The sequence below is a fragment of the Volvox carteri genome, assembly GCF_000143455.1.
Source record: "Volvox carteri f. nagariensis unplaced genomic scaffold VOLCAscaffold_3, whole genome shotgun sequence".
Taxonomy (NCBI): domain Eukaryota; kingdom Viridiplantae; phylum Chlorophyta; class Chlorophyceae; order Chlamydomonadales; family Volvocaceae; genus Volvox; species Volvox carteri.
The window spans coordinates 36,645-62,382 of record NW_003307546.1 but is presented as its reverse complement, the minus strand read 5'-3'; the positions used below and the strand labels follow the sequence as shown (position 1 = coordinate 62,382).

General features: G+C 57.9%; 5 protein-coding genes across 5 annotated transcripts in view; 3 read left to right on the top strand and 2 right to left on the bottom strand.

The window, feature by feature from the left end:
• Positions 1 to 548: 548 nt before the first annotated feature.
• VOLCADRAFT_86511 (uncharacterized protein) lies at positions 549 to 8,796 on the top strand (the record flags this gene model as incomplete). Its single annotated transcript, XM_002946459.1, has 11 exons — positions 549 to 1,212; positions 1,680 to 1,715; positions 2,240 to 2,328; positions 3,312 to 3,745; positions 4,281 to 4,458; positions 4,638 to 5,182; positions 5,660 to 5,938; positions 6,611 to 6,966; positions 7,162 to 7,304; positions 7,668 to 7,742; positions 8,515 to 8,796. The coding sequence occupies 11 exons, from the start codon at positions 549 to 551 to the stop codon at positions 8,794 to 8,796; spliced, it is 3,081 nt and encodes a 1,026-aa protein (XP_002946505.1).
• Positions 8,797 to 9,375: 579 nt separating this feature from the next.
• On the bottom strand, positions 9,376 to 12,647 carry prpL9 (plastid/chloroplast ribosomal protein L9). The gene is made up of 6 exons (XM_002946290.1): positions 12,547 to 12,647; positions 12,320 to 12,424; positions 12,096 to 12,146; positions 11,672 to 11,748; positions 10,590 to 10,863; positions 9,376 to 10,153 (listed from the first exon to the last, which is right to left on the bottom strand). Exons 1-6 carry the CDS (start codon positions 12,580 to 12,582, stop codon positions 10,067 to 10,069), a joined length of 630 nt encoding a protein of 209 aa, XP_002946336.1. The 5' UTR covers positions 12,583 to 12,647; the 3' UTR covers positions 9,376 to 10,066.
• A 1,487-nt stretch (positions 12,648 to 14,134) lies between these two features.
• Positions 14,135 to 17,801, bottom strand: VOLCADRAFT_79012 (uncharacterized protein). The gene is made up of 5 exons (XM_002946289.1): positions 17,624 to 17,801; positions 17,326 to 17,442; positions 16,799 to 16,882; positions 16,097 to 16,196; positions 14,135 to 15,279 (listed from the first exon to the last, which is right to left on the bottom strand). The coding sequence occupies exons 1-5, from the start codon at positions 17,761 to 17,763 to the stop codon at positions 15,055 to 15,057; spliced, it is 666 nt and encodes a 221-aa protein (XP_002946335.1). The 5' UTR covers positions 17,764 to 17,801; the 3' UTR covers positions 14,135 to 15,054.
• Positions 17,802 to 19,671: 1,870 nt separating this feature from the next.
• On the top strand, positions 19,672 to 21,475 carry VOLCADRAFT_56082 (uncharacterized protein; the record flags this gene model as incomplete). Its single annotated transcript, XM_002946458.1, has 4 exons — positions 19,672 to 19,782; positions 20,158 to 20,234; positions 20,789 to 20,900; positions 21,257 to 21,475. Coding segments are annotated over 4 exons (519 nt in total), but the record flags the coding sequence as incomplete, so codon positions are not given.
• A 3,159-nt stretch (positions 21,476 to 24,634) lies between these two features.
• The window catches only part of VOLCADRAFT_86507 (uncharacterized protein), a gene marked incomplete at both ends in the record, with an annotated part of 2,222 nt that continues 1,118 nt past the window's right edge, over positions 24,635 to 25,738 (top strand). The window contains 2 exons of the mRNA XM_002946457.1: positions 24,635 to 24,703; positions 24,923 to 25,660. Coding sequence (XP_002946503.1) covers positions 24,635 to 24,703; positions 24,923 to 25,660 — 807 coding nt within the window. The remainder of the gene's footprint in view (positions 24,704 to 24,922; positions 25,661 to 25,738) is intronic.

Genomic DNA, 25,738 nt, shown 5'->3' with positions numbered 1-25,738 from the left:
TCCTTTGCAAGGCTTCGGCCACGTGGGTTCCATCTGAATGAACCAGCTGTAGTTGTGGTTGAACAGAGTGAAGAGGCCCTAACCTTGTTTGCCATTTGGGTTGCGGGTAATCTTGTTTGCCATTTGGGTGTAGCACCCAAATAGCCGCCTATCGACATGTGCTATTCGCATCCTTGCCAGCAAGACATCTGGTTTAGCTCGAACTGCGATGCGCAGGGTGCGGAAATAAACACATGGTACGGGGTCGGTCACGCCCCAACAATTCTTCCAGAGGGCTATATCCCTATCGTGAATGACCTCAGGGTCAGGCCGCTTTCAAGAAGTGCGTTCCGCTCTGATTGATTTGATTCCATGTTCAAGCGCTCATACGTCGCTCTGCTGGCCGCACTTCGCACCCGGTAGGGCAAAGTCAATCGTCGCCATGCACCGCGGAAACGACAAGATCATCTACCTAATAGCCAATTCCCTCCTTTGACAACGGTCCCTGCCTTTTAATAAATGGTATGTTCAAAACAAAGATCTTTTGTGGGAAATTATATTAATTGACCATGGATGTGGGCGGATCTGATCTGCCGTTTGAGGGTGGCCTGCTGCTGAGTCCCGAACCCGATAAGTCCAGGCGCTCACCGCTGCCTTCCTTCTCCGGACTAGCCAACAACAATCAACGCGCACGAAACCGGAATAGCGACGCCCCGTTTGGAAGCCAGCTGCCCTTTCAGGCATTTCATGAGCAGCTCGAGCAGCATCGTCGTCAGGGCCAGTTTTTTCAAATCGGCCGCGGACAACAACAACAAGAACAACAACATCAGGAACAACAGCAGCAGCAGCAGCAGCAACAGCAGCAATCAGGATTAAAGGCACGGAAGCAGCATCGGGACGACTACGAACATGAAAGCAGCGAAAGGCAGCAGCAGCAGCAGCCTCCAGCAAAAACCGCTCGACTGCGACCAGAGCCGCTCCCAGCGGCCTCGTCGCGGTACCCGTCCTCGGCTCCTCATCAGCACAGCAGCGGCGCAGGCAGGCTGACCCATGGGTCACCTATCGGACGTGACAGCGCCGAGGACGGGGGCGGCGACGGTAGCGGCGGCAGTGGTGATGCCAGCATCGGCATGCTGGCTTACCTCATCAGCAGCGGTGTGCTGGACGATGCCGTGGTGGAGGACTCCCCAGGGCAGCCCCGACTGCGGGAGGGCGCTGTGGCGCTGCAGGCAGGTGATCTCCCTCCCCCCCCCACACACACGTGATGGTGAGGTGTGAAACCGTTTCCATACAGTTAAGGAAGAGCAGTGGCACGCGAGCACCGACCGGGGTCGTTCGTTAGGGAAGCTGAGGTTCTCGCTGGCTCCCTCCACGCCGCGAAGCTGGACTAAAACACGAATATGAACCTGAGCCGGAATCTGAAGGCGCTCGTTTTCCTAGCACGTGAACCCAACCCTACGCGGGCGATAATGGTGATGATGGTGATAATGGGTTCTCAGCGGTTTACCTAGCGGTTTACCTAGCATAGCGATACGACCCAGTTGAAAAGTCGTGTTGGCCTCTTATTTGTCGCTGCCTGCCCTTCCGGCCATCCGTCCCCTAACCGTAAAAAAACCTCCACCCGCCACCCGCCACCCGCCCCGGGACCCATCCCATCCCCGAGCTCCCCTAGCTAGATGTGATGCATCTCATGGACGCAGAGACCCACCTTGGGGCGAGCTGGATGCAGGACCCCAGTGAGTGTCCCGGGGGGGGAGGGAAAGAGGGCGGTGAGAGGGATTGAAACACACAAGCTACTGCCGCCTGCCTCTCCATGCTTACGTATACACGCACACGCACGCATGTACGTGTGCGCGCGCATGCATGTGTAATGTGTGCGTGTTTACGAAGGGGAATCGCCTGCATTCAATTCCAAAGTGGTAGAATGATGAACACTTGAGGCGCGAGGGGGTGTGGGTGACCTGTCGGGTCATCGATCCCGGTACAATTCCAGGAAGGAACTATACATGGATCTCCCGCCCGTCGGCGGCAGCCCTCGCTCACCTCCACCCACCACCCACCCCCGGTGATGCGCCAGCATCATACAGCATTTCCTATAGTTGCAACATACAGCACTGCCGGCAATCAATAAATCAATCAATCTGAAGCGCGGCTGCACTTTCTCCCCTCCTCTCAACCCAGTCCCTCTCACTACCCCCTTCCGCGTGTGGTTGTGTGCTCGCCGCACCCACAATCCCTGTGTTTGCTCACGTGGGCACAGAAGGCGCCTCGTGGGGCCTTATGGACGAGCTGCACAGGGAGGGCCTCAGTGCCAGCACTTGCCCGCGCGTGTGGCTGCGGCCCACCCAGGTGGGGTGCGGCGGCGTGCGTGCGTGGGTGGGTGGGTGGGGCTCGTGTGTGTGTCCGTATGCGTGTGGTGTATTGCCGGTATTGCCGACCTAAGCTGTTGAAAAGAAGGGGAAACGGATGGCGGCGGCATGAAGCGGGAGAGTTTGTAAACTCCTACATCCTCACTGATTGGCAACAGCGGGGAGATACGATACACACAGCCGCAGAGCAGCACCGTAATTACCCACATGTACCACTTGCACCCACCATTGCCGGTGTCCAACCCCCCCTCCCGTCGCCATCGGCAGGTTAGCTTTGGGCTTCCTTCCCTCGTCTTCCCTCCCTTTCCTCTGGCTCCCTTGTCCCTCTCGCCTAGCCTTCTTGCCTTACTCGTTCGCATCTCCTCGCCTTGCTGACTCTCTGTCGCCTCCACGCGCCCAACCCCGTCTTGGGCTCTGCTTAGCTGCCCCACAGCAATCGCAGCTGACTGTCACTTATATCTACCCGGGTCCATATGTCCCTAGTTACATCTGATCTAAAACCCTTAAGTCCGCACCTACACGCCCTGGTCTGGGTTGACGCTACTGCGATTAGCGGTTTAAGGTCCTGGGTTTGATTCCCGGGGAGACCCCCGAATTAGTCGGGAGCGCGAGATTATGGCTAGCTGCTGAGATGTGGAATTGAGGTCAAAGTTGATGGGCCAGATTCGCACGCTGGATTGGTGGCGATTGCCGAACCCTCCGTCTCTTCGGATGTTCGGGTGAATGGATGAGGAGGGGTCCCTGAAGGCTGGATCCGTCGCCTTGGACTTACAGTTCCTATGGCGAAATACAGTGTGGTAGTGGTGGATGGTACTATAAGGTGATAAATCGTAAAACTGACAATGTGATAAAGCGGCCCAGAAGCCTCCCCCACTCTGTAACATTACATTACATTATATTACACGCCCACCACACGCATCACGCACCGCTCTCTCCCCCCCCGACCCCGCTGCCCCGGCTCAGGTGCCACTGCCCTGCCAGCCAGTGGACGCGCTGATGGCCTTCCTGGCGCACCTCTCCGCCATGAACCATGGGTCATCATCATTATCATCATCATCCGGGTCACCAGCGCTCCAAGGCAACAACAACAACAGCAGCAGGAAGCCCCAGCACATGGGCTCCCCCTCCCCCTCCGCCTCCGCATCTCGCCACGCCTTTCCTGTTTGCTGTTACGGAGTAGTCGTAGCCGCGTCCAGTCTGAGCCGTCGGCCGTACAGCCGCGTGTTGGTGTGTCCACGCTGTGGTACGGCAGTGGAGGTGTTGGACGAGCGGGGATTGCCGCCGGGCGGGGGTTGCAGCTGTGGCGGGGGCTCGGGCTGGGGCGAGGGAATTCTGGGGTTTCCTCCGACATGGGGCCCCGGGGGGGAAGAGGACTTCCAGGAGGATCTGTCGGGACGGTGAGTACGGCAACAGTGAGTACGGCAACGTCTCCCCCTGTCCCGGTGGGTTAGGAATGACGGAACGAATGGGCTGCCGAAGGAGTGAACGGCATCACCTGGGAAACGATCATGCACCGGTAGCGGTCGCGGTAGTGCCCTGCCCTGGTGGCTGCACAGCCCTTAAGACAGCCCGTGTTAGGAGGGGGAGTGTGTGCCCCGCTGCCATCTCGCCTGTTCGATGGGGCAGTTTTTCCGTGTGACGAAGGTTGTGGGAGATCAAGAAGATCCTTCCAACAAGCGCGACGGAAACGCTAGCACTGATGGCCCCTCGCATCGTTACTAAGGAAATGTTTCCCACCGACAACGCCCCGCATCCCTACCTATCTTCTCCCTACCTGGTTCGTTAGGTAGCTCTTTACCACACGTTTTTGCCAACACAAACACATTCCTGCGCGTGCAACCCCGCCTACTTGCGTCCGTACCGTGCACCTTTCCCATCCTCCCCGCCATGCGCCCCACTCCCCACTCCCCACTCTGCGCACACGGACCCCAGTGTGATGGTGGACGTCCAGGACCTCTGGCTGGGGCCGCTGGGCTCCCCTTCCTCGCCTTCCTCCTCCTCCTCCTCCTCCTCGCCCGCCCCGGAGGGGGCCACCGGCGGGAGCTGCTTCTTCACGCGCCTGGCCGCCCTCAAGATCACCTGCGAAGATGACCTGGCGGGGATAGCCAAGGTGCGGCCGTTCCTGGCGCCCACCCGGCTGCTGTGGCCATTACCATCAGGACCACTGCATGATGCGTGTTTGCAGCGGTACTGCCGCTTGACATCACGCTGCCACACCCCTTCGCATCCACAACCATTTGCCCCGCTGACCGCCCTGCGTTGCGTTTGTGTGTCTGTATGTCTCCCCAGGTTGGGGACGTGGTACGAGTGGTGGGACTCGTAAGACTCTTCGGTCCACCTGCTACCGGCCGCAGCACCTCCGCCGCGGCTGCTGCCGGCTCCGCCGCCGCCGCCCCACTCCGCTCCGCCGCCGCCGCCGCGGCAACAGCTGAGCTAGAGGCCCTTTCCATCAGCCAAGTCAGCCCCTTAACGCTCTGGGCTCGGCCCGGTGCCGCCGGCGGCGGCGGCGGTGGCGGCGGCGTCGCCGCTGCCGGCGGTCTGGTGGTATCCCGCAGCCGTCAGCCGCTGCAGCTGCTGTGCGACCTGCTGACTCAGCTGTTGAAGCGAACCGAGGACCCGCTAGTCAAGTTAGCGCTGCTGCTCAGTGCCGTATCTGTACCGGGACCCCGGGGGCCGGTCCAGGAGGGGCCCGGGGGCGCCTCTTCAGACGGCTTCACGAAGGCCGCCGGGGCGCCTCCTCGCCTACTGAGCGGCGCCTCCAACAGGCTCCCAGAAGAACGAGTAAGAGAAGGAGGAGGAGGAAGATGGAGTGATGAGAGTGCCGGTGCAAGCAGGTGCGGGTGTGTGTGTGTGTGTGAGCGTGGCGGAGAAGGGGCAGGCTGAAGCCGCCGGCGCCTCGCAGTCAACCCATGACGGCGGTGTTGAGAGCAGTTCCCAGTACCTTCTGGTCGCCTAAGTCGCCTCAAAGGGTCATCTAGCCGCCCTAGGAAACGAAACTAGCCCACGCCCGGATCCGTTGGCTGCGTTGCTTCTGACGCCCTCCTGACTCCCTCCCCGGAATATGGATTCCCTCATTGAGGTGGAGGCCTTGCATCCTTCTGCTCTAACTTCAGCTGCTCTTCTCCCCGGGCCACACTGCTACTCCGCATTCCTCCGCTTCTCTGTTATGCCGTTGCACACCCCTTTGCATGCAAATCCAACTCCAACTCCGGAAGTGGGAAGTGGGCAGTTGGCAGTTAATCCTAAGTCACTTAGGTTAATCCTGAGTCACCAAGTCACACGCACCCTGCAACACGCGTGTTACCTGGCAGGTCGCAGCTGAGTCTCCTGATGGGGAGCGAGGCCCCGGCGGATCCCCTGGGGCCGCGACTGCTGCGGGCCGCTGCGGCGTTGCTCTGCCCGCACACCGTCGTACTGGGCGGCGGCGCGTCCGGGGGGCTGCTGGACGACCCGATGGCGGCCCGGCTGCAGGCCAGCACTGGCCGGGCGGATGTGGAGGGTCTGGCGGGCGGAGTGGCCCACGGGTCGGCGCTGCTGACGGTGGGTAATCGCGGCATTGTGGTGGTGGAGGCGGAGCAGCTCTCAGCCAAGTGAGTGAGCGGACACCGGGAGGGGCTGACGGTAGGGGCTGACGGTAGGTGAAGTAGGTGAAGTAGGTGAAGTAGGTGAAGGCGTGCAAGTTGCATGCGCAGCGGTGAGGAAGTGCAGATGCGAGTGGCGTTTGGGAAATGAGGTTGAAGTGCAGGGAGTGGGTGCAACCTGCGGCGATAGAGGAAGCGAGCCGGAAAGACGAGGGAGAAATGGACGGAGCGAGAGCGTTCACCCCTTTCGCGATTATGTTTGGGAGGCTGTGGGGGTGCTTCGTGACCCCACCATCACCTAACGAATATAGGCACGGATATAGGCACAAGCGTGTGTGTGTGTGCGTCTTTGTTACACATCGATCCGGGCCTGACACCGGCCAGGAACACCTAACCGTGTACCCCAACGGGAACCACCGCCGAAGCATTTCTTCCTCCCTTGTAGGGGAAGAGGGGCGTGTTCGTGTGTGTGCGCCTGTATGTGTGTGTATGCTACACCTTCTGGAGTTGCATTACCCTCCGAAGGCGTACCTAGGGGGGCCCATACCAGCATGTAAGAATGCAAGGCAAGAATGCGACCCTCTTTTAAGTTTGGTTGGGAGTCCGTCCGCCGGTGCGTATTGCTGCCTCCATCCGTGGTTCGTCTTTCCTCCATCCTCCCTCTCCCGCCTGCTCCCTCAGACACAAGGCACAGCTATGCGACACTCTCAGCAAGCCGGTAGTTACCCTGGCCCCTGGCCGGCCCGAGCTATCCATACCCGTCACCGCCACCGTATGGGCATCCGCCTGCCGTCACGCAACCTCTGACGGCGGCGGCGCCGCCAGTAGCATGTACGGCAGCCGGGGGCGCCGCGGCGGCCGCGGTGCTTACGGCGGCGGTTTCGGTCCAGTCCCCGGCAGTTGCCGCGGCGGTTGGTCCGGTTTGGACGAGAGCAGATTCGATGTGGTCTTGGAGCTGCCGCCGAATGATGACGTGGCGGCGACATTTGCTTTAGATGCAGGTTCACTCGGCGAAGGAGCTGCAGCTGCCGCAGATGGTGGGTCTAACCCTGACCCTTCTTAACGTTCGGATAGCAACGCAGCAAGGACCCTGATCCTTCACGTCTGGAACAGATAGCAACGCAGCAAGCACATAACTCACCACACCCTCCGTACGATGCCGTACCAACCGCTGCAACCCTTTCCGCTTTCTGCTTTGCCGTACGGCTTGCACGTCGCCTCTTGCATATCAGGCCTGGACGAGGTGTACATGCGCGATGCGTTGCGGTCCCACGTGGCGGCCGCGGCGCTGATGTCCCCGAGTCCGCAGCTGAGTGACGCGGCCTTGGAGCTGCTGATGAGATACTACGTGGCAGTACGACAGTCGGGAGTGCAGGTACGTGTTAATGGACGACTGCATGGTTTGGGAGTTGGATGTGTGTGCGGCTCGGCCGGAACGTGCTCGGGCCGTGGGTTAGTGTCCCTCGTCTGCTGCTATGGCATCGCCGTGGCGGCCATGCAGCGCCACCATCATGCTGGCCAGGTGGCCGAGGGCACATACAATCGAAGGTCGGGGGCGCCGCGGGCTGCGGAATCCCCCCCGCGTGAGGGGGGTTTTCCACCAAGGCTGATCGCATGATTGCCGGCGATTCAGGGGGCCCTAAGCGGGGCCCAGTTAACGCCTGCCGCTGCCGCTGCTGTCGCTGGCGCCCTCCCCACCATACACATACATACACACGTGTCTCTCGTGCTCCTCCAGGTGACGCAGTCCGAGGTGCTCCGAAGCCTGGTGAAGCTGGCTACGGCCTCAGCCCGACTACACCTGCGGTGTCAGGTAGGTAGGTAGGTAGGTAGGTAGGTAGGTAGGTAGGTAGGTAGGTAGGTAGGTAGGTAGGTAGGTAGGTAGGTAGGAAGGTAGGAAGGTAGGAAGGTAGGAAGGTAGGAAGGTAGGAAGGTAGGAAGGTAGGAAGGTAGGAAGGTAGGAAGGTAGGAAGGTAGGAGGGTAGGAGGGTAGGAGGGTAGGAGGGTAGGAAGGTAGGAAGGTAGGAAGGTAGGAAGGTAGGAAGGTAGGAAGGTAGGAAGGTAGGAAGGTAGGAAGGTAGGAAGGTAGGAAGGTAGGAAGGTAGGAAGGTAGGAAGGTAGGAAGGTAGGAAGGTAGGTAGGTAGGTAGGTAGGTAGGTAGGTAGGTAGGTAGCGGGGCTGCGGGAGACTGGGTGATGATGGCGGGGTGGGGTGGTTGGGTGGGGTGGATGGGTGGGGTGGTTGGGTGGGGTGGATGGGTGGGGTGGTTGGGAAACACGGCCTTCATGCCATTGCTGCAGGGGCTGGCGAGTTGAAGATGCGGAGGACCGCACGGAAATTTAGGCAGGGAAGGGGAAGCATGAGAGCAGCCAGCCAACCAGTGGTTGTAAAGAGGCTGTAAGAGAGCAACCACCCTGGCAGCAAGGCATCCTCGTGCGGGCCCCAGCAAAATCCCCATACAGCGATTGGGGCCGTGGCTGAGTTCCCATAAAGTGCTGCAAGGATTTCCCTTTCCCCCTCCGATCCTCCGCCGTACGTGGCTCCCGCCGTACGTGGCTCCCTTCTGTTTACATCCTTCACGGCAGGTGCTGGAGTCGCCTGACTGTGTGCTGGCGGTGCTGCTGATGGAGCGGACGCTGTCAGGGCGCTTCGGGGACTCGTACATGGGGCTGGGGTTGCCGCCAATGCCGGAAGGCACGGGGCTCGGGGATGAGGGTGAGGGCGACGAGTCCATGGAATGGCAGCTGGACGGCGGCGGCGGCGGCAGCCATGCTGACAGTGTCGACGCTTCGCTTCAATGCATGAAGGGGACACTGGCGCGATGCCTGCGGGGCTTCACGCCAATCGACTGGCAGGTGACGGAGTAGGTAGGTTACCAGGTCGCGGCACATGGCGGGATCAAATGGCGGCGGGTGTGGGTCGATAGGTGATTATGGTAAAAATAGCTCCGTGGAATACGCGGGTTTACGGGAGACTGGCTGGGTTAGCTTCGTTTCGTACTCTTATGCAGGATGGAGGCCTAACATTTCCTAGATATATGACTATGTTTATGAGCATTGATCCGGTGACGAGCACGTATTGTTGGCATCAGGGCACTGGATATCTGTAGTCGAAAGCTGTGCGTGGTGTAAGGTATGTTAGCAGGTGCTAGTTGAACAGGTGGTGAGAATGGGGCAAGACCGACTGACTTTTTAGTACTGTTGAGAGTTGCCTGCACAGCCACGAAACAGCACGGAAGTCATTAAAATCGCTGGCGTAGGGACACAGAGGCGCCATTAAAGCGTGGCCACCAGAAAGCTGACTTCCCGTGTCTAGGTGTGTGTATATAGGGCTAGGCGTTACGTTGGAACAGTGCCTTTTGAGATAAATAAATGTTCCTCAGCTTTTCAATCCAGGCCCACGACAAGTACCTGTCGCAATGCGAGTATCGTGTGGCAAGAGTGAGGCTTGAATGGATTTTTACACCCGCCCCCAGCCCTTACACCGCCCAGCTGAGGTGGCGCGAGGTACCAAGTTTTTAAACTCGGTTACTTCTAGAATACGCCACCAAAAATGCAAAATCGCCAGGCAGCGATCAAGCTGCGGGTTCCTCCCCATTCTCACACGCCACGATCAAACTCCTCCTTCTTCCTCATGCCTACCCTCGAGGCTTCCTTCCATCACGGCATCAAGCAAAATGGGTGGGTGGGTGTGTAGGTGTGTAGGATGGATTATACAATCACACTATGACAACGAATGTCAGTCTCACACCCCGGACAAGGCAGACAGTAGCTCGTACACAGACTCGAACCCAAGACTGAGGAATGAGCCTTAACTGGTGATTCGTGAGACACACCGCCGTGAGACACACGCACCCCACCCCGTGCTCTCGGTCACCGAACTGCCAGGCCTGGACGCCTCAACAAGGACTCGTCCAGTCCTACAGGCGCCCCGCGCGCTAGGGACGTAAGAAGCCAGTCAGGGAAAGTTCATACAATCAAAAGCTGGTCCGCCATCCTGTCATACTCTATGAAACCCCGCGCCATCGCCTCGTACAGCCTCTTGTCCTCTCCCTGCCTGGACCTGTCCTCATCGGCCGTTTCAGCCGGAGATACACTTGCTTAGCCTTGCGCTGCACCAGTCAAGCACCACAAGACCTTACTTCTTGGCCTTCTTGGGCTCCGAGGCCTTGACAGTCAACACGTTCTTCTCTTTCTGGATCACAACGGAGAAGGTGCCGACCACCTGCAGTTAGACACACCACACACGAAGAGCCAACCTTGGCAAAACGCAGATGACAGAATTAAACGTTGCGAAACCAAGCCCTTGCATTAATCAAGGTAATGGAGAGAAGGGCTTGGCCAACGTGTGTAGTGGAAACCCCTTGGGACCAGCGTAATAGCGCTGGTCTAGGACCTTGTTGTATAGGACACCCCAAGTGACGTCCAGAAGCCATGCCAGTATGCTTGAGACTCAGACAGCAAGTGCGCTGAGTGAAGAATGAGCGCGCCAGCTTCCAGACCCTGCAGCTTCAGGTCTTGACTCGGACGATTACGGTGTTCGTTGTTTTAGGTCCCACTGAGATCTTGGCAAACGCCTGGGCTATTGTACACTACTACATCTCTATACACGTGACGCCGTTCCCTGCGCGAGCACACCGCGCAAGGACAACCCAACACACCTCAGGATGGAGGCGGATAGAGCACTCGTAGGTGCCGACCGACTTGATCTCCGGCAACGTGATCTCGCAGTTGCTGACATTCTGGCCTGTTTGGAGCAGAATGGCATCGGCAACCTCCTGCACTTGCACACTGCCGTAGATCTGGTCCTTGTCACCCGTCTTCTTCTTGATCATGAACTTGCCAATGGTAGCCAGCGCGTTGGCGAAGGCCTGCGCCTTGGCCTTCTCCTCCAGCTTCTTCCGGATCTCATCCTCCTTCTTCCGGCGGATTTGACTGCATTATAGGAGTGGGCGAAGGCACAGCTGACAAACAACTTGCACCGACAGAAATGGCAGTAGCGCATGGGAGCACGTTGGCGTGCACGCGACTTTGCGGCAGTTGAACCATCATAAAGAGCACCCCTCAAAGACCCCAAGCAACGGGTGGCGTTTCAGTGTTTTACCTATTAATATTGTCACCGAGCACGCCCTACATGACCTCGCCTAATGTACTGCAAAGGCTCCAAGATGCCTGCCTAAGCCATACATCAATACGTGCGCTTTACTGTGAGAATATATTGCGACTTTGGCCATTTGGACAATGCAGGGCAAAAAGCGTAGGATGTGATGAACCTGCACGGAAGATGTCAGCGGTTTGAACCTCGCTGGTCAGCGCATGTAGTACAGCAACTGCATGAGGGGCCATCGGACCTGTACGGCCCTTCGCATACAGCCCATCAACCCAACTATCTTTATTCCAGGTTGGGCATCACAACTTTTTTACCATGCCGCGTATTCCTCCCCTTACATTACATTACTCGTGAGATGCCTGGCGGGCCTCAAAAGCAGTTGTTCATGCACTAACTCGTGACGTCCTCAGCATTGCCCCGACAGACATACTGGCAACTACCACAATTACCCGAGACCCCATTGATGGACTTGACTACACGGAACGCCATCCAGGGCGCGAGACAACCCATATGAGCTCCTGCTCATGCTCCCCAGGCAAGGGCCAGCAGTTGTTCCGAACCTCTTATGTTTAGAGATCATACAAAAGGCCTCTGGGACTTATGCAACAGCATGTGCGGGAAACGACCACTCACGCTAGGATTGCGTCGCTGGCAATCTTGGCCATGCCGTTTGGCAGCAGGAAGTTCCGCCAGTAGCCCACGGGAACACTCTGCGAAATAAAGAAGGAATGCATAATCAGGTGGTCACAAGCAGGTCTGAGTTCAAATATGGTTGCCTTGCGCCAACAACACGTATTTACACTTTGATCAAACACCTAGTGCTCGAAGGGGTTCGGATACCAAAATGCTATGGGGAGAGCTGTTATTCCGGATATGGGTATGGTTGACAGGCGCACGCGTCTGGCGTAGGAGACCACGACACAGCAATACGGTGTGCAGGGGCCAAGCAGCTAGGCAGAAGCACAACTTCTATCCTTACACAGGGTTCGCGGACGCCCGAAAGGCTACCGGATAAGTGTGTCGTGTTCGAAAACCCCCCAGGGGAGCCCATACCCACCCGGATCTCGCCCTCACGGCCAACATTCGGAATGTCATTCACCAGGATGACCTGCATAGCGGGCACGGACAACGGTTGCCATGGTGACCAAGTACGGTCCCTTGCTGCGAGGCCCATATTAAAATTGAGGATAAAATTAAGACCGCACAGCTGTAAGGATATCACAGCACCAAGTCAATGCCAAATGCAAGGAAAGCCATGGTCCCAACTCGTGGCCGGCGCACCTTGGTCTTCTTCGTGACCTTCTTGTTGGCCTCAACAACCAGCGTAACACGAGAGGCCGGAGCACGAACTCCTTGAGGCTTGGCGGCCTTGAAAGCCGCACGGTTCTGCACCAAAAGGTTGGAGCGACGGCGGAACAGAGCACGACCAGTTTGCGGCCGCAAAATATAAAAGAATCCATAGCTTAAGAATTGATATTCACTTCTGCAAAAGTATTTGTGATGCTTACCAGGGGTGCGCCCCGGAGGGTGGTGCACATAGCCATTTTGGAATTCGGCGATAAAGTAAAACGCCTGACCTAGGCTTGTGGTTATTTGCAGCCTCCCCACCTGAACAAACAAAATGGCAGAATTGGAACCACGGAGCAGTACTTTTGGACGCAAACTCCGCCGTACATGGCACGGATACATCCATGCGAGGGCCAAGCTGATACGTGTCCAAGCCGTGGAAATTATACATCGTATCCTTACTTAATTTTGTGACAACTATTAGCTCCTGACCTCAGTGCCGCTCAGACATTTGTCTGCTTGAGCTATGCGATGCGCGACAGAAGAATAATCGTCCGGCAATACTGAATCACTGCATGTGCAATCTACAAGCCCTGTTAAGAGGACCTGTTTGCTGCAGCCATTCCTGTTGCCACGCTGTACGGTGCGCCCCTGACAAAACAACCCTTCATATGTCTCTGAAAGTGCTAAGCTCCTGCTGGCGGTGGAGGACCAAGTGCGCTGTAAACCCCACTGGAAATTGGATGTTTTCCTCCTTCCTTTGTGTCCCCGATCAAGGTACCTGACCACCCCACGGGACAGCGCGTGTCAATTAAAGGAGGCCTTCAGCCGTCTACCCGCCCTTTAGCGTTGCCCGTCTTCTGAGCTAGCTACTTGAATGGGTGCCGTTACAGTGATCCGACCTGATCACCTCAGCTGTTGCTTGCTGTGTCCGAGAAGCGCGCCAGCGGAAATGCTGGGTCTCTATTTGTTGCATTGCACAGGGAGGTTGCATGGGGAGGAAGTCCTTCGACACAAGCAAACTCCCCGACAAGAAGTCCTCTAAAATCGCGGCCTCCTTACATAGCTTCGTGTGGCCGCGAGGCCCCTGCATGTGGAGGTGGTCTGCCCGAGCGGCTGCTCGGAACGTCATGCATCAGATTCAGCAAGCCACGTGATTAATAATTCCGTCGGATATCCTCATGCGAAGCTGTTGTAGTCGAAAAGGGGGTTGCCTTGCTAGGCCCACTTGGATTGTTGTGGGAATAGAGGCAGGAGGGACGGGGGGTATCAGCGTCGTTCGCTCCCTCTCATGATCAGTTTGATGCTTTTATGGCAGCTGAAGCCCATTGGAACACCTGACAGCTTCTGAAATGTTGGAAAGGAAGAAAAGGCTCAGACCATGGGGCCATATAGGTCACGCTGTTCAGTTCATGCATATAGATGTAGAACGTAGGGCAGATCTAGGTACTCGCCTCAAACATGGTTGCCCCCTTGGTGCCCTCTTAAAATCCCCTTCCTAGCAGACCGCGCCTTACGCGCGACCAGCTGCTCCTCCGTCAAAAAAAAGCAACGCAAGGCAACCAATTCCCAATGAACTCTCGCTCCCATTTGTCCTTGGGAACAGGGGTAATTGTTATATTTGCTTTCGTCATAGTTGTGAAATAATTGTGGGACCACGATAATCAACACTTTATCGTCCACACGAGCTTAGTTTTGATTTTCTTCTAACTTCTGATGCACTCGATCGAAGGAACAAAAGCGCAGGGTACTAGGGATTTCAGTGTCCTTGGTGGGGAAGGGAGCAGCCGGCGGCCCAGGTTGGCCCGTACATGTCATACTTCCACATTACGCCACGCCTGTCCGTACGAGAAATTAAATTTGGGGACGACGTGTGGCGGCAGTATAAAATGTAGCAGCTTATCCCGGGTCCCAAGACGAGGATCCCTGGGGCACAAAAACTCGTTGCAACAGACAGATATGGCGGCGTAAGTTCCCCCGTGCGTCGCCAGGAATCGAGCCCCTTAATTCCCCTCTTTCACTGCTCCTCTATCCGCGTAGCACGTCGCCCTTCCTTCCCAAACGGTTCACCCCGCGACTCGTCCCGCCATAGAACGTCTTCATCAAGCAGCAGCTGCCGATAGGTCGAATGCCGCTCCGAAACACACGGAATGAATAACCCACAACCGACCCCGCGGTCCGAATCTGAGCGTTCCCGACCTCTCTCGACCGCCTCCTTTCTCCGCTCTCCCTCCCCGCCCTGCCCCTCCCCTCCAGCTCCCCCGTGCCCGTCTGGACGGACCTCCCGATTGAGAAGCGGAGGAGGAAAGAAACGCAGCGACAGGAACGAAAACCCCGGTAGTGGTGGTGGTGATGGCGGCGGCAGGGGGACAAGCAACCCTCAACCAACAGCGACAGTTCAGCGTCGCCGCGTCACACCTCACACAGTCATCCGCTATTCATCCCCAAATTGAAAAGCCGGTCCGCTCCTCCTCTTACCTCCCCCATCCCAGAGACCTGTGCCGGTTTCTGCATTCCGCTGCGAAGATCTGCACCGTTTAGCCCAGCCCTCAGCCCAGCCCCGGATCTCTTAATTCCAGGAGTCCCTCACTGTCCATTCCCAGCCGCCTCCTCCTCCGCCTCCTCCTCCGCCCCTCACCGCCTTTGTCGTCCTCCTGGTCGTCGATCCCCTTCCCCTCCCTGCCGTCACCCGTTTCTTCGTTCCTCCCTAGTTTCCTCCCTAGTCACCCTCACGCAACCGTGTCCTGAGCACCGCCAGCCGCCGCCTGAGCAGCCACCCGCTGTGCCGCCACCCGGCGTCTGAAGAGCGCCTCGCCGCGGGAGATGAGCGACCACTGGCCCGCCTCACGCTCCAGGGAGGTCATGGAGGAGGCAGACGAGGTGGTGTCGGCAGCAGCAGCAGCAGTGCGCCCTCGTAGCTCACACGGAAGCGCGGCGGCGGTGTTTGTGAAGAGCTGCACGGGGCGGTGAGGGGAAGGGAAATGGAAGTCGCGAGAGAGGCGGGGGAAGACGGACGGGCGGACGGACGGACACGGGCCTGGGTTGGAGACACGGCAGCAGGACGTCCATGTAGGAAGCTCCGAAACCAGAAGGGAGCAATGAAATCATCTCATTTAACCTTGGGTGTGGAGCAGCCCTCGTTGGGTGGTGGACTCCTGAACCCAAAAGCGCTCCCTGCAGCTCCCAATCAGCCGCCATGCCCTCCCCTACCTCTCCCCCTTTCTTACCGCGCCCCTCCCAGCCCCAGACCAGCAAGGTGCCCTCTTTGGGATAGTTCGCCCCTCCTCCCCTGTCCGCCTTCACCTTTACCCCTCCCCGCCCCCTGTACCGGCCAATACTCCGTTATCCCCCCGTCCATTTGTTGTCCCTAACTTTAAGTCTCTTTATGTCGCCCAGGCGCCCGCCCCGGTAAGCCCTCCGGGAGCCCAACCAGCCACCCCCCACCTGCACACTCCTCCCGCACATCCCAGGGCCTCCATTCCGGCCTCTCTTTACCTTCCTGTCGCCCGAATACACACACATTACACGGCTCATGTGCCATCTCTCGCCACCCCCCACCCCACCTCACCCAACCGGCAGCTTTCATTTTCCCATCCGACCTCTCCCCGTGCGATTTCCCTTGTTACCTGGCCCTCCTCCTTCCCCACCCCGCTCAGCCAGCAGCTTGACCATTTACTTCGTGCACATAACTTTCCCTTACCCAATCCCTTTGCACAGAACTCCCACCCACACCTTCATCCCCCATCCCTCAACTCGGAAGCCCTGTCTCACATTGAGCACCACGAAGGCCAGGATGGGGCTGAAGTCCAGCGTGCCCCCCAGCGGCGGGATAAGGCCCCGGAAGAGGTTCAGGTAGGGATCGCACACGGTGCTGGGGGGGCAGGGGGGCAAAGGATTGGGGGAAAAAGATGAACCACGGGCGAGTGAGGATTGCGGGGAGAAGAGGGGACACGGATTGCGGGGAGAAGAGGCGACAGGGATTGCGGGGAGAAGAGGGGACACGGATTGCGGGGAGAAGAGGGGACACGGATTGCGGGGAGAAGAGGAAAGTAGGGGATCGCCCGGGACCGAGAGGCTGAGGAGGGAATTAAAGGGGTGTGTGCGTGCCGGGCGTGCTGAAGATGGTTGCGAACGTGACGAGGAAAGAAGCAACGACATTACTCCCCTACTGGCTGTCAACAAGGCGGTAAAACAGGTGAAGGGAGGCGAGGACCAGGGGGGACAGCCGCATGCGGAGGCGGCGAACGGGCTCCGATCGCGCTGGCAATGGCGGTGCTAAGTTTCGCGGCAACACGTGCAAAGATGCACATCGAATTACTCGCAAGATGCTAATAGTGCTTTGGCCGTAGCGGTGACGGCCGCGGTGGCGGCTGTAATGCATTTCTTGGTGATGGTAGTAATGATGATGGAGATGATGATGATGATGATGATGATGATGTTGATGTTGATGTTGATGTGGGTTGAGTGACTTACGCGAGGGGGCTAACGATTGCCGCCGGCGGGTTGGGAAACCAGGTCAGCACCAGCCGCACGATGAGGGCGGTGTTGTACAGGTTACTGAGTGCGGACGGGGGGTGAGGGAGGGAGCGGGGGGGGATGCAATCATCAGTGACGGTCTAGCTGGAATAGGGTGGAGATTGGTACGAATGGGGACCACCTTGTAGACCGTTGCATGCTGTTAGCTGAGCCGACCTTCGACATAAATGTGTACGAATTGGACCATAGTTATTGCTCGTGTACATGTATCAGTTAGGGAAGCCCGATCTGAGACGTCCTTCCGCATAGCCATGGCCAAAAGACTTTCGGTGGTAGGGAAGCATGAACTACTTCTATGTTTATGACTTCCCGCCGGGTTTACCTCCCTGCATGCCTTTCCTACAAGCCCTGAAATCGCCACGCCAAAGCATCATGCCTTTATTACGCGGCTTGCGCATTCGCTGCTGTTGATGTTGCTCGTCTGTCACCCGTCAACTCGCGTCAAATACCCTCCCGCGGCTCACAGGAAGTTGTTGATGCCGTTCGTCAGCACCAACTCAGCGGTGGAGTCCCCAGGGATAATGGCGGCTACCGCGGCGTGACGAGGAAGCACAACGATGCGGGGAGGCAGCCGAGCCTCGCTGTTGAGCGTGAGACAGGGACAACGGCATTAAAGAGGCCAGATGACGTCATGTATGCGGTGTTATGACTATTATAGAGTAAGGAGACTGTTTAGATGCAGCAGAACAGCAAGTTTATTGTGCCCCTGCGGGTGCGCCTCGCATCACCACACGCGCAGAGTGCGATGGGCCGAGCACCCACCTCCTCTGCTCCATGTGCTTCGCTTGAAAACGCTTCAGTGCCAGTGATGCATTCTGAGCAAATGGGTGCTGCTGTGCGGCGCGCAGGGCGCCGTTGAAGAACTGGCCCACAGCCGCGATCGGGTTCTGCTCAACCGTCATGTTGTCAACTATGAAATAACCTGATTCTGAAAGGGAAACATAAACACACGAAAATAACCGGAGTCAGTGGGTCTGCAGCCAACTGGCCACGCAAGATTCGCGGGAGTTGCTGCCGTACTAACTGTTTATCACAAAGTCATCGAAAAGGGTGTTGTCGGAATGCCGTGAACTTACTGTCATAATAATTGTGACATATTATGTTATCTGATATTGCTTCATTGCTCAAGGACGCGGGGCGAACTCTGTCGGAGCTGCACCTGCCTTCGTCCTATTCAAGTTTATTTCCGGGATGCTTAACGAATAATTAATACGACTACTTGAATATACTCAGCTGCTCAGCCTTTGCAGGCCTTTCAGACGCAGGCAGTTGGTGGACTTTAGGCATATTGTCAACGGCGAGCTAGCTCCCTTTCCATACGGCTTCGTTTTATTTACATCAGGCATATAGAACTGGCGATTCGAGCCTTTACAGTTGTTGGGGGCAAGAGTGTTGCGTCGCGGAAGAGGATTTGTGGAAGGAGTGTCGGGATCAGGAGTAACGGCAACAGAATCAACAGCCACTGCAGCAGCAGCAGCAGCAGCAGCTGGTGCGCAAGAGTCCAGGAACACCCCTCGGGCGTTGGGCGCGACAAAGCTTCTTCTCCAGGCAAAACCCTACAACGCCGAGGCTCCCTCCAGCCGGCTGACTTCCGGCGTCAGCCTTCACGACAGAAACCACGCAACCCGCAACAATCATCCGACACCCTGGTGGGCGGCGACCACAACAAGCTAGTTGGCGCCAGCAGCACGAAGTCCCGAAACAACCATAGCGCAAGCACCACTACCAAAACCACATCCAGCATCAGTCCCCGCGCCAGCGGCCTAAGCACCACGCCCAGAAACAACAGTGACCAGGACGGCACCATGTCCTGGACGTGCCATGGCAACAACAACGCGAGCATGGTGGCCGCACTCAAAAGTGAGAGCTCCCACCATCCACACACGGTCCCCCTATGGAGGGGGCAGGGAAGGCGGGGAGGAGGGAAAGAAAGGGGGAGCGAGAAACCCCCCACCCTCGCCCGAGGGGCACAGTGCCACTTCCCCCACCTCTCAGTCATGCTACATGGGCGGGCGTCGGGCTGAGAGCTTTAGAGAGGGTCGCGGTGTAGAGAGCTCGTTGGTGTCCCTGACGAAGGTCAGGCAGGAGACAGATATGAAAACAGTAATGGAGTTCTTAAGCGGAGGTAGAAGGAAGGGAGGGGCTCTGCTGGACTCGCTTTCTGCCGACACAACCGCCGTCTCTGCTGTACACGGCTGCAGGAGCTGGAATCATCTGTGCCCCGACGGTGGAGGAGGCGATGAACTCGGTAGACCGGGGCTTGTTTGTGCCACCTGGCCAGATAAGTGGCAATGGCGGGTTGTGGTGGCATGGTTGAGGAGAGGAACGTGACGGGTAGGGTGGGGGGAAAGAAGGGGGAAATACCCGGAGGGGGTAAGTCCGGTGGATTAGGAAAGGAGGCTTGGTAGACCACACCGAACACTCGAACACCAGACACCAACATTAACAGGGACCGTTTTACAAACGGCGTGGTGGCGGGTTTGTTGATGTTGTTGTTACAGGGTGGTTATGCTTCACCAGTGGCCTCCTTCCCGAGGCAATTCCCTGCTCTCCCCCGGTAGAGGGGCACCCTAAGCCATTCACCCCTTCCGACTTCAGAGTGTACTCTTTGAGTTTGGCAACTCACCACCAGCATCTAACCAAATCTAGCGGATCAACGGCGCCTCAACTTAGTTCCTGGTCAGCTCGGTTTGTGTGTGGGGGGGTAGGGGGAGGGGGATAAAGCCCATGTGTTTTTGTACCATGCCGTTCCCACGCACACCGTGTAGTTATTTCCCCTCCTGTTCTTCCTGTTTGCCTTCGCACACGCTCCCTATCAGGACGCGCCGCAGGCCCTGGGTTTCGGAGCCACCATCAGTGCGCCCCACATGCATGCTGCGTGTGTGGAGCTGCTGGCGGAACAGCTCAGACCTGGGGCCCGGGTAGGGGGACGTGGGCCGGGGTCAGGGGGGGGACGGGGGAGGTAGGAACGGGATCATCGGGGTAGCGCGGGGCGCTTTCCGCGGGTGACCATCACTTGCCGTGTGTTATGCAGCAGCTACGGTAGCCGTGCTTGAATAATTTCAGGTCCCTCCCTGTTTTGCATAGAGATTCACTCGCATCTTGTTCCTCCCGTTTCGGCGGTTGGGGTTTGCTCTCCTTTGTCTGCGTGCACGTTATTCCCTCTTTACCACAGCAGCAGCAGCCATAACAACAAGGACCGCTACAACCACAGCATTCCTAGTCGGGGCCTCCCTCCTAGAACCCTTCTCTTCACCCCTCCTCCCCTCGGCTCCCTCCGCACACCCCCTCCAAAGGTTCTTGATGTGGGCTCTGGTTCGGGCTACCTGACCCTGGTGTTCGCCTACCTGGCTAATAGAGGTCCCGGGGCAAGGTGGGCGCCAAGAGGGGGGAGGGGAGAGACGAGCCACAGACAAATGAGGGGGCCAAGTGGGGGGGGGAAAAGGGAGCCCCGGGAAGAGGGATGTTTAGGGGCCTGCAATGGAAGGAAAAACTATTGAGGGTTTTGTGGAGGAAAGGTGATCGCCTGTGGGGCTCCTGTTTGTGTTCCATGCTTTGCGTCTCGAGTGTAATCCTCGTAGTCCATGTAGGGTCTTTGTTTAGCCACCTGCCCTCTCCGCCCACCATGTGTGCACCTGTCTCCTCCGCCTGTCTGTCTGTCTGTCTGTCTGTCTCTATCTGTCTTGTCTTGGTTCGCTTATTCCCCAAGATGTCCCCCATTCTCACTCCAACAGCCCCCCAGTTCGCGCTTTTTAAGACGTGGGCAGCTGGCCCGTCAATCCTTTTTGCCTACTGGTTCACCCCGTTCCCTCTCGTGAGCTCCTCCCCTTCCTGTGCGGTGATGGCCCCCCGCTGTCTCCCTCTCCCCCGCCCTCTCCCCCGCCCTCTCCCCGCCCTCTCCCCGCCCTCTCCCTTGGGGACCTCCAGGGTGGTGGGTGTGGAGCACATCACAGAGCTGGTGACCGGCTCCAGGGACGCAGCCCGGGGTATACCCTGGGCAAGGGAGATGATGGCTGAGGATAAGCTCAGGCTGCTGCAGGTAGGGGTGGGGTGGGGTGGGGTGGGGTGAGCGTTTAAGGCGGCCCAAACCGCGGCAGTTGAGAGGTTCGGGTATGGCATCGCGTCTCGTCTCGTCTCGTCGTTGTTCCTCCGCCTGTTGCTGCTTGTGCACGCTGCATTGTGAGTCTACCTGTCCCCCCGTCTCTCCGTCCGTCCATCGTGCTTATTCGTATTCTCCACCGTCCAGCAGCTGCTGCTATCCTCGCCATGCCTCTGCCTTATAATTTAACACACATCACCCCTGCGCCTGCTCCTGCTGCCTCCCCACTCGCTCCGGTTGTTTCTTTGACGCCTCGCGTACCCCCCAACCCCCGCACCCGTCCACATCATCCGCAGGGCGACGGCCACGCGGGGTACCCCGAGTGGGCCCCCTTCGACGCCATCCATGTGGGTGCAGCTGCTCCCGCAGTGCCCCCCGCCCTGCTGGCCCAGCTGGCCCCGGGGGGGAGGCTGGTGGTGCCGGTGGGGCCCGAGGGGGGACCGCAGCAGCTCGTAGTGCTGGATAAGGACGCGCAGGGGAGGGTCACTGCGCGGAAGGAAATGGGAGTCATGTGAGTGTGGTGGGGGGGGGGAGGGAAAGGGGTTGGGGAGGGGGTTGAGCGAAGGAGAAGCGAAGTATCTAATTGCCGACTGCCGGAAAGAGGGCGGGAAGGGGGAGGGGCGCCGGCGTGTTGAGAAATAGTAAAAGGAGACGCATTGCGCAAACTCCACCCTTTGTCTGGCCTGTCTGTCTGTCTGTCTGTTTCGCTGTCTGTCTCGCCTCGCTGTTTGTCGGACTGTCGGACTGTCATCTATGCATCCGCTTCCCCAGCCAAGAAGCATTCACCCGTCTGTTTCATGGCGCCCGCGTGCCACCGTGCTGTTTGCTCTGCTTCCAGGTACGTGCCGCTGACGTCGGAAGCGGCCCAACGGGGGAAGGCTGCCTCCATGGCGGCCGCATGTAGCCGGGCACCGGCTGCGGTGGGGGAGGGATCCCCCAGGGGATAGGAGGGGGGTTATAATACGGCTGGACGGCTGGAAGCGACATCGCGGGCCTAGATGGAGCTAAAAGGGGGCAGAGAAGAGGTGGTCAGGAAGCCGACACCTGCAACCAGGTTTCCTGACTGTAACGTAGCTCATCCGGCTCAGCCACGGGTTGTAGGCTGAGGCTCCCGGAAAGAGGGGTCCCCCCGTATTGGCAGGAGAAGCAGAACCACTAGTCGGCTGCAGCAGCAGCAGAAGCTCCATGCAGAGCGATGAGGAGCCACGGGGCGTGAGTCCTTTACCTCCTTTACCCTTGAAGAAAGGCCGGAGCGGACAGGAGAGGGGCAATGGATGCATCATCATATGTATGCATGCGCACAGAGAGAGGTTGAGCGGTTGAGGAGGTTGCACGAGTGGGGGGTGGGGAGTTCACTACCGTTGACACAGTCCTCCTGATCTTTGATGGAGATGGAGGCGATGGAAGAAAGCCTCTGCTACACGAGGGGTAGCTAGTCTCGGTCGCCTTGGGAAGCTTTGCGGACATATGTGTATACGCAACTGCGTGTGAATGGGTGGGTAGTACGGTGCATGTGCGAAGAAATGGCCGTCAGCGGAATAATACTCCATCCTGCCTCCTTTTTTTGAACATGCACTGCATCTTTCCTCGTTGTTGTGTTGTTGCCTCTTGTCGGAATGGTTTCTAGCACACGATCAGCAGTGGCTTGTTGGCGGGATGGGCGGAGGGAGGGAGGCAGGGCAGGAGCTAGCCTCAGTATCCACCCCGTATCACCCCATCACGACTTTTGCAGCGGCAGTGGTGATTGTGGTGGCGGTGGGGTGGCTGGTGGTGTTGAGTGCAATAACAATGATTGGAGGTCGGATAGGAGGGCTGTTGTTTCAGGTAGTGGTGGTGGTGGTGGTGGTGGTGGTGGTGGTGGTGATCTCTGGGACGGCCAATGGGTACAGGCACTGAATAGAGGCAGTAGTGGTTCATGGGTAGGGTGTGATGAGCACGTACGTCGGAAAGGGAATGGGTGGGGCGGGTGTGGGGCCAGTGTGATGTCCTTTCGGTAGTTATCAGTGTACTGCGAGTGTACGGCAGTACAGCAGTTTGCAAAGCGAGGTCGGTTTTTGTTGTTGCTGCTGTTGTCGTGGTTCTGGATTAAGGACGAGACAGAGTTTGTCGTGCGAAGAATGATGCAATGCATGCAAAGGTAGAGATGTCAAGCGAGGGGAGTTGAAAAGGAGGGGGAGTCGATGCAGCGAAACCGACCTGGGCCACACAGCCTCACGTGTGCCCTTTGGCACAGAGGGTCCTGGAGCCGCCACAATGAGCAAAGACACGCGGGGCCTTTGGCTAATTAGACACTTCTTGTAGGAAAACACCATCGTAACGCAAACGCCCAACCGCCAAATTTCCTGTATGTGTGTGTACGGACTTGCGGACTGCTAACCGAAATTTCTCAAAGGCAGAGGATTTGACTTTCGAATTCATGAAGCATTTTGGTTTTGTATTAAGCGCAGGCTTTCTGCGCAAGTTCTCGCGCACGCAGGCCTGCTGCCGGCTAGGCTGTGTGTGTGCCTGCGTGGGAAGGAGTACGTTGCAGTGTCCGGACGGAGTGCCGAGGAAGTGAGGTATGGATCCATGGAGATGGGTTCAGTGGGTGGAGGTCATAGCCTCCATGAGGGGCTTTGTGTGTGTGTGTGTGTGTGTGTGTGTTACATGGTTGGGGGTGCGTGACCCCATACCTGTAAGACTACCCGTACGAGCCGAAGGCCCAAGGGCAATATCTATACGCCTAAAAGCCACGGAGGACAGGAAACACCGCACTATCAGCCCAGACTAGCGCCCAAAGCGGATAACTGAGTTGCGGTGAGCCCACATACGTTTCAACATCCTCGTCAGATGTGCTGGCTCCCATTCCATGCGGAGCTAACTGCACGTCATATGTGTGTGGACCTGCCTGTGCGGCTGATGGCGTTTCAAGTCTTCTCAGAGAAACATGACGGTGCCGTGAGGACTGCCTGGCTGGCTGAAGGGTTGTAGTAGCTAGGTATTACAGCGAGAGCCCCAGATAGACCCCCTCGAGGGAGTATATAAAAAAGTTAGGCTGGTAGGGGCCCATCGATCGGGGGTCACAACGGACCGCCGTTCACTGCATTACTGGGAATCCTGACACGACAACATGGATTGGTGTGGTACCAGTCTTGGGGAAATGGGTCACCGGGACACATCTTGCAGGAGGAGCGCGGCGCTCGGCTTTCTATGTGCTGGAAGCGCTCTGAAGCTTTTTAATTAAGGCTCGGATGACCAAGCTGGATCGAAGCCCAACTTACGGATTCCAGGCAAAGCATAGATCGCAGTAACAGACATGCGTGAAGTTTCAGAACATCGAGGTTGAGGGGAGCCTACTTGAAAGGACCAGGTAAGGGACCTGTAAGAGACTGAAAGAGTCTCGAACAGGCCGGCCAGTCACAAAAGATGGTCAATTTGGCGGGGGAAATCAAGCTTCTTTGTAGACGCTTCTTTGCAGGCTGGAGCATTCACGTTTTCGTTGATCTGGACTTCTGGCTCCATTGCTGGTTCCAGGCGCATGGCGGCAAAGGGGCAAACTCTAAATCGATGGTGGCAGGCCCACGAATGCACGAGCTCCAAGCTTTGTAGGAGAAGATCTTCACAGATTACATAGGACTACTTGCTGCTATTACCCTTGCTCGTCAGGAATTTTAGCAGCCCCTTGCGGAAATAATATGTCGCGGCGTGCCGGAGGCGGTCGGGGAAAAGCAAAGAAGGATGACCTTGCTAAAGCTGCCGCGGAGGTGAGGAACACTCGAAGCAAAAGCTATAAGCCTAACGACCGTTATGATACGATGTTGCGCAGTTCCGCTGCTGCAGCTGATTTCGTCCGGTCTCCTCAAGTTTTTGAGCGCAGAGGCGCGCCTGAATCCTTTAACGCTGAGACTGCTCTCCCGTACTGGTTTTGACAAGGAACATACTCCTTAAAGAACATCTGGATTTGGTTTAATTGCTGGCTGCAGGTCCTGAACAATATTAACGTCGCCCCGACGCCCGCGCGACCAACCACCTCGGGCGGCTTGTTGCGCGCCTCAGGCGAAGATGGTGATGTGGCAACCGATATAAAGCCCAAACATCTTCTCGCCCTGAGCGGACAGGAAACCTCTCCTCCTCCAACAACAACGCGACAACCTCCTCCACTCGCTACCGAACAAGGTCTCTTCGCTAGCAGAGACGGGCCTCCCACAGCCGCAGCTGAGCCCGCCGGCATCGGCCAGACTGGCGCAGGGCTGCTTGACGGCATTGGCGACGATGGTCTGTCTGGCGGCAGAGCCGACGTCGTAGACGGCGGCGGTGACGGCGCCGGCAGTCCCGCTGGCGGCGGATGTGCCGAGGCCCGCCCATCGGCGCTCAACACACCATTACCTGTACCGCTAGCGGATCAGCCCAATTGGCCGCCGCGACGCATCGCAGCGATGAGCCACATCGCGGCGGCGGTGGCGACGGCAGCAGCCAGCATACGAGATGCCGTGCTGGCAGGCATCACACGCCTTAAGAGTCGCGGCCTCGCCTCCTCTTACGCTGGCGGCGATGTGGACGGGGAATCCTTTGTGCTCGCCGTGCCTGGCGGCGTCATCCCCGTGACCGCCAAGGCCGCCGCGGCGGTGCTACTGCTGCTGGTGTCGCTGCTGGTGTTGAGCGCTTCCGGCTACAGCCTTGCGCGTGCCACAAAGCGTGCTGAGGCGGCTTTGCGCTCGGAGGTTGGGGAGCTGCGGCAGCAGCTGCTAGCATGGCGGCAGGAGGCTGCTGACGCGGCAGATGCGATCACTGCAGATTAC

Bases quoted from the DNA above. Each gene is read 5' to 3' on its own strand.
- prpL9 (XM_002946290.1), bottom strand. From the start codon at position 12,582: ATGGCTATGTGCACCACCCTCCGGGGCGCACCCCTG. The intron at 12,147-12,319 runs GTGCGCCGGCCA...CCCGCTATGCAG, and splicing joins AGGTCACGAAGAAGACCAAG to GTCATCCTGGTGAATGACAT. The intron at 10,154-10,589 runs GTGTGTTGGGTT...GTCTAACTGCAG, and splicing joins CTATCCGCCTCCATCCTGAG to GTGGTCGGCACCTTCTCCGT.
- VOLCADRAFT_79012 (XM_002946289.1), bottom strand. From the start codon at position 17,763: ATGACGGTTGAGCAGAACCCGATCGCGGCTGTGGGCCAGTTCTTCAAC. The intron at 17,443-17,623 runs GTGGGTGCTCGG...CACGCTCAACAG, and splicing joins AAGCACATGGAGCAGAGGAG to CGAGGCTCGGCTGCCTCCCC. The intron at 15,280-16,096 runs GTGAGACAGGGC...CGCCCCGTGCAG, and splicing joins TGGCCTTCGTGGTGCTCAAT to CTCTTCACAAACACCGCCGC.